Raw genomic sequence first — 13142 nt, 5'->3', positions numbered from 1 at the left:
TGATAATACATTTTAATATATTTTTAAATGATTGATGTTCAGAGTGTAAAATTAATGGAAACATTCTCTTAGTGTTCGAGTAGACGTGCAAGTGGTTTGTTCATTATGTATGAATGTGTGTGTGCGTAAGGGCTGTTAAAGATTGAAAAGGATGAACTAAGGATATTACTCTCATTACAAAGTTACACGAAGATATGGCAAGCTTTTAGAGCAAGACGAAATTGATCAAAAAACAATAATTTTATTGAAGAAATAGGAATTATTTTTATTTCATTTTTAACAAAAAAAAAAACTTTTGTTGAATGTGTTTGAATAGCTACGCAACCATGTTTTCTAATAAAAGTAAACAATAATGTTTTGGCATTAATTGTCAATGAGTGGGGCTTGTGTCTACGAATAAATTCTTCATTCAAACACATTCACTTTCTCGTTTTCGCAATCGGAGGGATTGTTTTTGTTTGGTTTGGAGGAAAAAGATAAGAAAGATATGAGGAGAATGACGATCGATAACGTATATAAAATAATAACGTATAATAAATAACTTTTCAACCGTTCCTCTTAATTTTTCGCAGCGAACAGTAGTATGCCATAACGGCCCGCAGCTTTTGCCAGCTCTGGGCGCCCTGGGTCGTTCCGCTGGAAGTTGACTTCTGTAGTGGCTGGCCTGCTGTCCCCACGGAACCGCCCCTACAGTGACTGTTGTCAGCGGAGGATAATTGATTGATCTCATTTATGTTGTTTGCATCATCCTCGGAAGGGTCGCGTAGCGAATATCTACGATGAGCGGCTCTCCCCCTGTGGGATATGACAGACGATTGTCGGGAGATGGAGGAATCGTTCCATCGAACTGAAGCTCGGCTCTGGTCGGCCTCGTTGAAGCTGAAACTTCGGTCGATCGATTGGTAGCAGCGGCTATTGGCCGTTGAGGAACTGGACGCAGTTCGCAGCGTCCGGAAGGAATGGACGCTTTGATTGCGGAGATTGATTGGGCGCAGGCTTGCCGGTCCCTCCGTCAGCTCGTGACTGGTTGAACGTGACACCAACGAAGTCGTGGGACCCACTGGAGTCCGGAATGATGTCGAGCTAAAACTACATACGGTATAGATGACGTTTTGAAATTTGCGCACGCGTCTAACGAGTTTACAGGGAACGGGTTCAAACTAAGTCTGTATATAGTCTGGTCCAACGGAGAGGCATAGAACAGTAACAGAGTTCCAATGTATGATTTTTCTCACTCGAATATTTATCTGGAGCTTTTAATATAATTTGTGTATTTATCAATAGAATTTCTTCGACGAAAACCTTCATCAAGAAATGAATGTTTAATATATATCACATGAGTAATTCGCGACAATTTTCTTGAAAATGTATCTATGGCCAAATAATATTTCAAATAAGTCTAGAGAATTTGGAAAATAGTGATGAATATTTATGCTACTGTCGAATTTTAACATATGTACCAAATACTCCAGTACCTCCTACATTGTTTAACCCTTTCATCCTTTTTAAGGCAAGAATACTATGTCTCTCCGTTGCATGCTAATTCGTCGAATCATTGTTACAAAATATTTTCCGTAGAATTCGTTGCTTCAGCTTTCTTTTTTTCAATGGCACACATAATTTCAAATACAGACGAAGGTATACAAACGATCGACAAGCGTAACGAAAATTCATGAAGAGACAAGTTGTCTGGGATTTAAACCCAACTTGGGAACAAAGATCGGAACGAAAGTCCATTATTTTTAAAGGGGTCAGCACAAGCACCGTAGAGCCTTGTCTACCGTGGATCTCCCGCTCTTGTTGGAAGAGAAGACTGGCATGGCCCTTTGACCTAATTAATTGGGTTATACTTGTCGTTGCAGACCTTCTTGGGGAACTGTTGGCAGGGACAATTACACTTATTATGATGACATTAAAGTCAACTAATGATAATCATCAATGTTAAAGGTGGAGAACGAGACGACGTTGGAGGGTATTGTCCCTGTTACTAAGTTACAATGAATGCATGTTCTTCATATTTTGATTTCTATTAATCAACCTATGCTGGCTTGGATCTTGGATCTCGGTGGACGCAGGTTGCGTTGGGGAAAAGAGTATTCTTTGCCACAATGGTATAACTTACCGCTGGCCGGAACTTTTGCTGCCAGCGGACGAAACCTGATTGCTGGAATCGTCCTCGTCATCTCTGGACGTGGCAATCGAAGCCGTTCCAGTGTTGGTATCCGGCGACAGTAGGGTTGGGCTGAGTAGCGTGGAAGGCGCCGAGGAAGGACCACCACACGTGATTGCTGCGATGACCGTGCTGGAAGCGTGGCTGCTGCTGGCGATAGTCGAACATGCTGATATGAGGCCAGAGTTCGGGTTGGCAGGGTCCATCTGAGAAAGAGGATGGGAGAGGGAACGTTGATCAATTATTACTATCACCGTTGGAAGTAAAACAATTAAATAATGTATAAAATATCCTAGGATGGATGATCTAGAAGTCAGAGTAGTCTGATAGTTCCATAACTTTTCGGTAAATAAATAGAAAAATAACAATTTTGAATACACAGACAGACTTGATATTTGAAAACATGCAAAAATGTTTTGTTAATACATATTTGAAGATAACACCACGCCTAGGTCGAATACTTTTATGAATCATATTATTGTTTTTACACTTGGTGTGACTAAAAGGTAGTCATTTGATGGAAATAACATTGCATTACCAATGCGAAGGTTATTTTTTTTCAGTGAATAAATACCCCCTATTGAAGAGTTACTCTTGAGTCAAAAAATCCCCAATTGCTGTGGAGAACTCATATTACCTCCAACCAAAACGGAATACAAACTTTCATTCGAATCAAAAATACTCATATTTTGTCATTTGTCGATTTCATTTTAAATTACTCGCATATATATTTAGGCTACTATGACGCCCATTGCAACATTACCGACGACATGCAACAAAACATAAACAGAACAACAACTTCTTCACTCTTTGACGAAAAATAGTTTTTCAGAGTGTTTTGACGATCATAGCATGTTGGAAGTCAGCGCACTATGTTCGTCAAGACGAGAAATACCATGAAGTTTACTCGTTTACCAGGATGGATTTGTTTACGCTGCGCTACGTGAAAACCATTCTTATATAAAATGCTTCCAAGGATATGAGTGAATCTAAACGAACTGTCAAATACATGATTTTGGATGCTGTGCAAACAAAAAATCAACGAAGAGAATGAAGTTTCTTCATAATCCCAACTTGTAGAGACTATTTGTAAGCTTTGGTGAAATGCAAGAGCTGTAGAATTCAGACGTCTTTTTAATCCCGACACTTTTTCATTATATTCAATATCATAACAAAAACATAACAAACATAAACATTGCATGTTGAATTAATGTGACTGTTACTATTGTATCAATTTAGTGTAGTGTCAGATATTAGCAACACGTTCAGAAGATGATTTTAAATCCGGACGGATCAAACGATGACATTCCTTATTGAAGGAGGTGCATAAGAATATGTTACATACCGTAGAAATAATGGGGCAAGGATTTTCGATGTTGGATGTTTGGTTTTAGATTATAATAGAATAAAAAAGAAATGATAAGCTTTACAAAAATCAATAACCAATCTATCTCATAGAAATACTGCTGATAAAATGTGTCCGGAATTAAGAGCAACGTGTTCGACATAGTATTTACTTCAATAAATACAAGAAACAACAACCGAAATGAAAATCGAAGCTTGGCCCTATGAAGATAAAATGCAATCTGTAACAATCATCAATTCGTTACGGACAATTTTACCGCCTCTTGAAAGGTCAAAGCGCATTGACGAAGCTCAGCAATAGGCATCGTGTTGCATAGTACTTCGTCAGTCACCATTGCACAATGGTCCAGGAGATGTATTTAAGTGGAAATTAGCATACAAGTTGTGACATACGATAGAACACTTATTTTTATGTTAACTAAAATAGGGTGACCAAAATTGTCAACAAAATAAAAAATCTGTAACAACTTTGTTGAAGACAGTTTTATCTAAAGAACAAATGTCTCGCACAAAGTTGTTTTCGGCGCTTTTTTTCCAAGTTGCATTAGGATAACCATTAAAAAACGGGTTTTTTGCTTTAACTTTTATATTTCAAATTCTACATCAAAACTGTCTTCGCACGACTTTTAGAGCTAATCAATACCAACATTTTGCGATGCAGAACTTGTCAATATCTTTATCCCACTTAAAGTTATTGATGTTGTTTTACCCAAAAACTCATGATTTCAATTTTAATTTACTCAAACACAAAAAAACAAAGTTTTGAAAATCACGTGAAAATCAGAGTGAAATTTGTTCTTTCAAATTCCGTCAACAAACATTTTTTATGTTTGCCCCAGAAAGAATGACAAACAAATGAAAATAGTGAGGGGGTCTCCTTAGCCACATTGGTTGCGCGTTCACTTAGTAAGCGATCGATCGTGAGTTCAAAACTCAAGGCCTTCATTGACCATCTTTGTGTTGCTACAGAATAACTACGTCCACGCAACAATCATCAGCGATGGAGATCGATCCACGGAGGCGTAGTCGTAACATCCATATCTCTCACGCTCAAGGTCAAGAGTTCAATTCTCACTCCCGACATTCTTCCAAAAATGGAGGTAAAAGTGACGAAGCAGCCAAAATGTGTTGAAAGTCACTATAATAGAGAGAAAAAAAAAGATCGATCCACGGTCGAAATATGATAAGATCGATTCATCCATACAACTGCTCTGCTCTGCAAGACACATCGGGCTGCTGTTCTACAAATAACTCAACAATGATTGTTTCAGCGGATTACCCGGAATGTCCGACGCGAAGGCTTTCTTAACGGCACTAATGGCCTCTGGGCCTAAAAACATGAATGCCACTTGACTACACGAACACTTTTTCCTTTCGCTGGTGCAATTGAACCGGATTGTTCAATTGCATACATGTGATTATGGGAGCTGCCGCTCAAAATGAACTGTGATCCCTTCTCGCTCTCTTTTTAACTAAGGAACGAGCTGAGAAGTCTGGTCACAAGTTTCACTATATTCGGGATCAGGTTCTTTGGAACTATAAAATAACCGGCGGACTTCGACCTCAATGAACCTTTTGGATTGGAAACGAAATAAGACTTTATTTACATGTCTGTATTCTTCGGGATTCTGACTTCAACTAACTTTACGTGGAGCTTTCAAACAAGATGGTACATGTATGTGATCATTAGATCGTTTAGATCGTTTTCATTCTGGTATGAACTTGAATGTAAAGTAGGTAACATATGACCCTAACTTTAGCTACTCAAGGAATTCATTTGAGGTACACATAATTTCAATTTAAATTCATTTTAATATTTATACTAAATACTAAACACTCCGGCCACCTTAAAATAGTAACGTATTTTAATTACTATACGGACACTGCTGCGTACGAATCGATGAACTGTCTGGCGTCGAAGATATTGGCTGATTGATATTGACTGATTGATAGGCTGCTCATTGCGAGTTCGGTTACCATCATAGGGACCGACTGGATAGGTGGCTGGTGAGAAACAGACAAATTTAATAAACAATAAATCATTTTGTTACCTCATTCTCAACGTCGTTCACGTTAGATGGGATTGTAAGAAGCGAAAGTTTGACGACAGGGCGGACAACGTTGTCTGCAGATGCCGTCTTCAAAGTAACGACCCTAACAATGCCATAATGAGCGGGATGAACCTTCGTTATGCGACCCAACATCCACTGGGCTGGGGGAAGGTTGTCATCCCTAATGATGACTAGCCGACCCACTCGGATGTCAACGGGAGGTTTTATGCCTTTCGAGGAACGTGCCTGCAGCTGCTGTAAATACTCGGAGCTCTAGCGCTTCCAAATTGCCTGGAGTCGTTTTTGCATAAGCTGCCAACGGTCGAGCTTGTTGTCTGATAGTTGCTTGTAGTCGGCTTCTGGAATCGATTACAGATTCGAACCGACTAGGAAGTGACCCGGTGTAAGAGCCTCTAGATCCGTTGGGTCATTGGACATCTCAGTTATAGGCCGTGAGTTGAGGCACATTTCGACCTGAGCGAGAATGGTCAGCATTTCTTCGTGGGTGACGATTGTATTACCCACTTCCTTCAGAAGATGACTCTTCGCCGATTTCAGCGCCGCTTCCACAGACCTCCAAAGTGGGGTGCGCGCGGAGGGATGAATTTCCACCTGATTTCTGCATTAGCGCACCAGTCGAAAATGAGTTTTCGGCTGCTGTCGTCCGTTTTAAGCATTTTAAAGAGGTGATGCAACTCGTTGGTGGCTCCTATAAAGTTTGTAGCATTGTCTGAATGAAGTTCACAGACTTTGCCACGCCGTGCTATGAACCGCTTCAGAGCAGCCAGGAAGCTGTGGAGAGATCGCTGACGAGCTCCAGATGTACGGACCGCGTTGAGAAGCACACGAATAAAGCGATGTATGCTTTGACTGGTCCTGCCCTACGGTGTAGACCACGTAAGAGAATCGGGCTGCAATAGTCAACGCCGGATACTGAAAACGGCCGCGACGGTGTCACTCTGGAGTTAGGTAAGTCTGCTGTCGCTTGCTGAATTAAGACTGGTTTTCTACGGAAGCAGGTATGGCATTTGTGGTACACTTGACGCAACAGATCTCTACCACGTAGAATCCAGAACTTCTGCCTGATGGTCGTCATCATCAGCGGTCCGGCGTGCATCAGTGTTCGGTGATAGTGATCAGCAAGCAGGTGTGCCAATCGGTGTTTACTCGAGATGATGATTGGATGTTTCATTCCTTCGGGAGAGTCGGAGTATTGAATACGACCACCAACCTTGATGAGGCCGTCCTTGGAGAGCATAGGATTGAAGAACTTCATAGGTGATGTTTTGTCAACCGGTCGTCCATTGCGTAGTGTTTTCAGCTCCTTCGGAAACGTTTCACGCTGGGATAGTTGACACAGAACATGTTCAGCGTCTTGAAGATCGGATGCAGTGAGCTGTGTGTGTGGCTCACATGGTGTCTTCGAGGATGCCGCACAAGCTCCATCAGGATGTTTCTCGGCAGCTGTTTCGTGCAGTACACCCATGTACCGCAGGAAGTATGCCACGGCCTTCCATAGCTTAGTATACGACGAGAAACGGTTGAACAACCAATCGCACAGTGGATCCGTGGGAGATACGAGTGCCGCCAGGCACACTTTACATTCTTCGACGACAGCCTTGGAGGATGCCACGGAATCGACGAGTTGGCTTGGTCAATGAATCTTAGTCTGCTTGAGCCGAGCAGGCCCAGTCCACCATCGCTCTTGGTGAAGAAGTTCGGCTGGAGTGAGGCCACGGCACGTGGTACCATGGATGACAAACTGTCGCAATTTGAATTTTGGACACTCGGTTGCCCACAAAAGTTTTCCATCTGTTGGGTGATGCTTTCAGCCATTGAAGCACGGTCATGGAGTCTACCCAGAAGAAAACAGGAATGTTAGATTTAAGCGAGGCAATTACCTTCAGGAACAGGTCTGTAGAGAGAACTGCAGCACAGAGTTCCAAGCGAGCAATGGAATGGCGGGTCTTCAATGGCGTGACTCTTGATTTTGCTGCAAGCAGGTGGATGACAACGTTCTGGCGTTGAGCTTCGGAATGCACACGCATGTACCGTATGCCCTTTCGGAGGCGTCTGAGAAGAAGTGCAATTCGAAGATGATAGGACGCATCAAATACGACCCGTACCTTCGTCGTTGTGCTGCTGGCTTTAAATACGGGGTAATGTGGCAAGTAGTAGTGGTCCATGGAGTCGTCCACCGGATCCTTGAGCCATCGCATATGGCCTAGCCGTAAATATTCCTCCAAGAACTCATGGTAGGCTTCCTTTATGGATGCATCACGTTCAAGTTTTCGCTCCAAGCATAGTAGACGTCTTTCGGCAATTGCACGGGATTCACCGACTTTAATGTAAGGGTCCTGTGATTTGTGAAGAGACACTACATATCTCCCGTCGGATTTTCTAGTCGTAGTGGCCTGATATAGCTCCTCGCAGGCGGTCTCCTTAGCAGAATAGATTCGGTCGGACTGCAAGGATTCGAGCTCCCAGAACCGTTCCAAAAGAGATTCCAGATTTCGAGTGGTGGCGATGTGGCAGACCGGAGTAGTTGGTGGAGTTGTGCCGTAGCATTGACCGATTACAGCCCACCCGAAGACAGTCTCGAATAGTACTGGACATCCTTTCCCGAGGATTATTCTACCACTCAACACGTATTCGTGGAATTGTTCGATTCCGAGTAACAGGTCGATAGGACTCGACACGTTGAATGCAGGGTCAGCTAATGGAAAGTTTGACGGGATTTTCCACATTGATATGTCGACATTTGACGTGGGGAGTTTAGCGGTTGGATTCGGTAAAACCAGGAACTCTAACTTGCTGGAAAACTCGTTGTTCTTGGAGTGGACGGTGGAGACGACAGACTAAGTAACCGTTACTGTTGTTTCACCGATGCCAGCGATGGGAACACGTACTCGATCTGATTGTAGACACAAACTACGAGTCAGCTTCTTTGAGATGAAGTTCGACTGCGAATCAGAGTCGATTAATGCCCGAGCAGAATGTTGTCTTTAAAATCGATTCTCGATCCACAGTGAAACAGTAGACAGGAAAACGGTTGATGAGGAACTGCTATGGGCAGGAACGCTCACTTCGGGATCCAAAATACCCGATCCGTGGGAACTCGCTTGTTGTGCTGGGTGCTGGGGTGTCGACTGTGCTGCAGAATCGCTCGAGGATTTGTGCAACAGCGTGTGGTGGCGTTCGTGGCAATGACGACAGGTGTACTTGGAACCACATCTCCGTGCGATGTACGACGATTTGAAGCAGTTCCAACAAAGGTCAACGGTCATTCTTTGAAAAGCTGGACACTGAAACAATAGATGCTTCTCCGGGCATGCAATGCAGGATGGTGGACTTGGACGCGAATTTGCGGTAGCGGAGTTGGCAACCGCCTTTGTAGTGGGGAGCTTCTTGCTGAAGGAATGGTGACCGGCCACCTTGGCTGGTGCTGCTTGAGAACGATGTTGGATCTATGTTGACACTGTTTGCAGAATCCGAATTCGCTGGTAGAGAAACTCAATACATGCTTCGTACTCAACATTCTCCGACTCCGGCTGCATACTCCTCCCAGGCTCTGAGGGTAGCAGGGTCCATTTTATTGGACAACATACAAATCAGCGGAGTGTCCCATGTTTCAACCAACTCACCAAGCTTCGCCAGTGCCTTCACATGGTGTTGAAAATCGTCTACAAGATGATGGAGATCCTGTGCAGATTCTTTCCGGATTGGAGCGAGATCGTGTAGTGTACGATACAACTGCTTTGTTAAAAACCGCTTGTTGTCATAGCGCTTTAGGAGGGCTTCCCAGGTGATGACATAGTTAGCTGCCACAATATCAACCGTCTCGTATGGTGTACGTGCCTCACCCTCTAAAGACTGGAGCAGAAACTGCAGTTTCGCTACCAGTGGAATGTCCTTGACGTCATGTACCATCGATTTGAAGGTGTCACGAAATCCCAGCCACCGTGAATAGTCGCCGTCAAACTTCGGCAGATCTATTTTTGGCAACCGTAGGTGGAAGCTAGTAGGTTGAGCTGGAGCTGCATCGTGTACATTGATGGTTGAGTTCAGGTCCAGTAATCGCCTGTTCATCAACCATCCCTTGGTTGCACATTATCTGCTCTGGAACTGGTGGCGTTCCTGGAGATACTTCACTAACGGGGCGTCTCCATTGTCCATCCCTTCAATTTCGGATTGAACCTTCAAGCAGTCCTGGAAAGCCTGGTCGAATATCTCCAGCCACACTGGTACTTGAGGGGAATCTCGTTTTTCTTCATAATTATCCATGAAGGCTTCCACCGTCTCGAGTGTTGAAAGCAAGGACCGCCGAACGGTTAATTTATCCTTCAATTTCTTGTCCTTCACTTTCATGGTGGCCATCTCCCGACGATGTCGTTATCCAAACGACCACAACAACGATTCGAATCGATTCGCAAACGCGACGGAACGTGGGTGCGACGGTACGTGAAACTTCTTCCCGTATAGTCTTTTTCTTTGACTCTTTCCCGACGAGGATGTTTCGGTCACCGAGGAATTTCGAAAAAACACTGCACAGTCACCGAATTGCTAACCACGGTTTTTAGAGGCGAATGAACTGCAAAGTTTAAAGCCTCTTAAAAACAAAGAAAGAAAGAAAGTAACCACGGTGCACTACCTGCCCGAGCAAAGGATATTTATTTATTTATTCATTTCGTCAAACAAATGTAGACTACACACTTATACACTAATGTTACAATGTTTTCTTAGGTTAAATATTATTTTTGCGGTACATGTTTCTTTTGAGCTTTTTTTTATTCATTGTTGTGTCAATTATTTCGCAGTGCTGATTGTATATACGCATCATGCGATTGGTAAGGGCGTTATTTGCATAGTTTGTTCTGGATGTTTTGGTTAGAAACAAATTTCATCTTCTTAGTTGACGCCCAGGTACATAGGAATTTAGTTTTTCTAGTAATTCAGCTGACTGTACTCGTTGCGAAATTAGGTCATTAACAAAAGAAAGCATTGCAAATTCATGGCGTTCTTTCAGTGTTTGGATGTTTATGAGCATGCAGCGTGCTTCATATGGAGGAAGTGGAAATGAGGTCCAGTTGAGTCCTTTCAATTGCGATCGATCGATCGAACAACGAATCGATCCAAAAATGCTAGCGTAGCTTGGCTTGGGTTAAATCGCGAGAAACAATAGATATTGTTCACCTTCACAACGGGTCAAAGTCACTACTTAGTCTTCGATACTGAACAATTGTAATCTTCTTTGCTAATTGTCTCGAACAAGCGGATGCACTAACAATGCCTATTGGTTTCACACATCGCGTGCAAAATGGCAGATTCTACACCGAACCTTTGTTCTTGACAAACGTGTCCACAATCACTTTTTGGTACCCGGAATGTCCTTCGCATCCGGCTCGAAGGACCAATGTTTCAGCGGATTACACGGAATGTCCGACGCGAAGGCTTTCTTAACGGCACTAATGGCCTCTGGGCCTAAAAACGTGAATGCCACTTGACTACACGAATACTTTTTCCTTTCACTGGTGCAATTGAACCGGGTTGTTCAATTGCATACATGTGATTATGGGAGCTGCCCCTCAAAACGAACTGTGATCCCTTCTCGCTCTCCTTTTAACTAAGGAACGAGCTGAGAAGTCTGGTCACAAGTTTCACTATATTCGGGATCAGGTTCTTCGGAACTATGAAATAACCGGCGGATTCCGACCTCAATGAACCTTACGTGGAGCTTTCAAACAAGATGGTACATGTGTGTGATCATTAGATCGTTTAGATCGTTTTCATTCTGGTGTGAGCTTGATTGTAATGTAGGTAACAGAAAACTATTGTTTATTGAAATGTGAAAAGATCCCCTCATTTGAATCAATCAATCTTGGCCTTAAAAATTCATGGTGGGACAGTTATGCCTAGAATATCAACATGGGACAAATGAACTCGATGTTGTTTTTTGAAATACTAGGAACAAGCAATAAGTTTTCTGGTGTTTTCATGAAACATTATGCATAAAAACCTCGTTTTATGAAGAAGGGAGTGCTCTGCAATACTTTGAAGAATATAAATCTCATTTTTATTACGCATTCGCTAACAAAGTGTACACGTGTTCTGTTAAACTTTTTTTTTTATTTGTTTGAGAATTAGTTTTTTCTTCCAAACCACAAATGAGTACATTAGACTTGCTGAAAACGTGACATAAAATTCTTGTACTTTAACCGGTTTATTTGATATGGATCTACAAAAAAATAAGTGCACCCGTGGCCGAGTGGTTAGCGTCTCACATTATCATGCCGGGTGTTCGGGTTCGATTCCCGTTCTGGCTGGAGGATTTTTCGTCAAAGAAATTTCCTTCGACTTTCACTGTGGTCACGCGTATTCAAGAGCTTGCCCCTCGGAATACATTCAAGGCGTGTTATCTGGCTTAAGAAATCTCAACTAAGTATTAATAAATGACGCTAGTTAATACATACGTTGAGACGGCAAAAGTTCCACAGAGAACGTTAACGCCATTCAAGAAGAAGATCTACAAAAAACATGGTGGGACAGTTATGAGTAGAATAGCAACATGGGACAATTGATCTTTGTGTTGTTTTTTTAAATCTGGGAACAAACTATAACGAAATTTTCGAAAAGTAACATGGAACAACTATTCGTAGAACGGCAGTATACCTCTGCGAAACACCTGTTTCAAGTTTAAATGGGATATCAGTGGTCGTCAAATAAATATCTTTGCAGGTATTCTCGCCGTGCATATAAATTGTGCCATAAAAAAAAGAAGGGAAAATATATCGACGAACTCCAAGAACATTCGTGCTACATTGCTTACAGTTGATGTCAGTCAGACAGTTTTTTTTCTTTTTTTTTTCAAATACCTACCGCTATCCCCCACACCAAAGAGCTCGAAAGAGCCCCCTGGTAGTGGACGCAACTATCCCAGCTCGAACGGTACAGCAAAAAAAAAACAAAAAACATTAAAAAAAAGTTAATATACTAATAAAAATGAGCTGAGAAAATAAAACAAAAAGGCTAAAAAATGTATATATTTGACAGCTAAAATGATGAAATTGAAATGGGTGTGAAGTCCCAGTGGAATGAAATTCGTTTTAAGGGACTCGCTGGTATAAAACATAAAAAAGCTCTAAATTTACATTTATTTCATTAATTTGTTATGGTTTCTGGTAGATCATACTAATGCTACTCAACCAAGAATGTCGTGTAGATTTTCTTAAGAATTTTTTTGAGTTTCATTCTAAATATGCTGCGAATACTAATTTGCTTTAAGGCAGTATTCTAGTTTAGAAATTTGAAAAAAAAACAATTTTTTTCCTTCATATTTCTGTTTAGACATTCAAGAATTTACACTAGAAAGGACTTAACGAAAATCCTATTATTCACCGAGTTAGAGCCATTTTAGTGATGCAGTATCTAACCTGATACGGCCATAACAATGAACTTCAAACGCGTTTTTTTTATCTCGAAACTAGTTTTTTCAAACTGGCGTACACGATATATCAAGTTCTACTGAACCGATTCATGTCAAATTTAGATGAATACAA

General features: G+C 41.9%; 1 protein-coding gene across 10 annotated transcripts in view; it reads right to left on the bottom strand.

Moving 5' to 3' along the window:
* Positions 1 to 13142, bottom strand: part of LOC129780113 (uncharacterized) — a 391085-nt gene that overhangs the window by 61739 nt on the left and 316204 nt on the right. For 9 of the 10 annotated variants that reach the window (XM_055788062.1, XM_055788066.1, XM_055788065.1 and 6 more), the window contains one exon: positions 2123 to 2376. In XM_055788062.1, coding sequence (XP_055644037.1) covers positions 2123 to 2376 — 254 coding nt within the window. Of the gene's footprint in view, positions 1 to 2122; positions 2377 to 12462; positions 12596 to 13142 lie in introns of those variants that run through there. The other variant, XM_055788067.1, reaches the window with a different exon arrangement.

Source organism: Toxorhynchites rutilus, chromosome 3 (assembly GCF_029784135.1).
Source record: "Toxorhynchites rutilus septentrionalis strain SRP chromosome 3, ASM2978413v1, whole genome shotgun sequence".
Classification (NCBI taxonomy): domain Eukaryota; kingdom Metazoa; phylum Arthropoda; class Insecta; order Diptera; family Culicidae; genus Toxorhynchites; species Toxorhynchites rutilus.
Note: the sequence above shows the minus strand (reverse complement) of the source record. Positions and strands in the feature narration are given on the sequence as shown.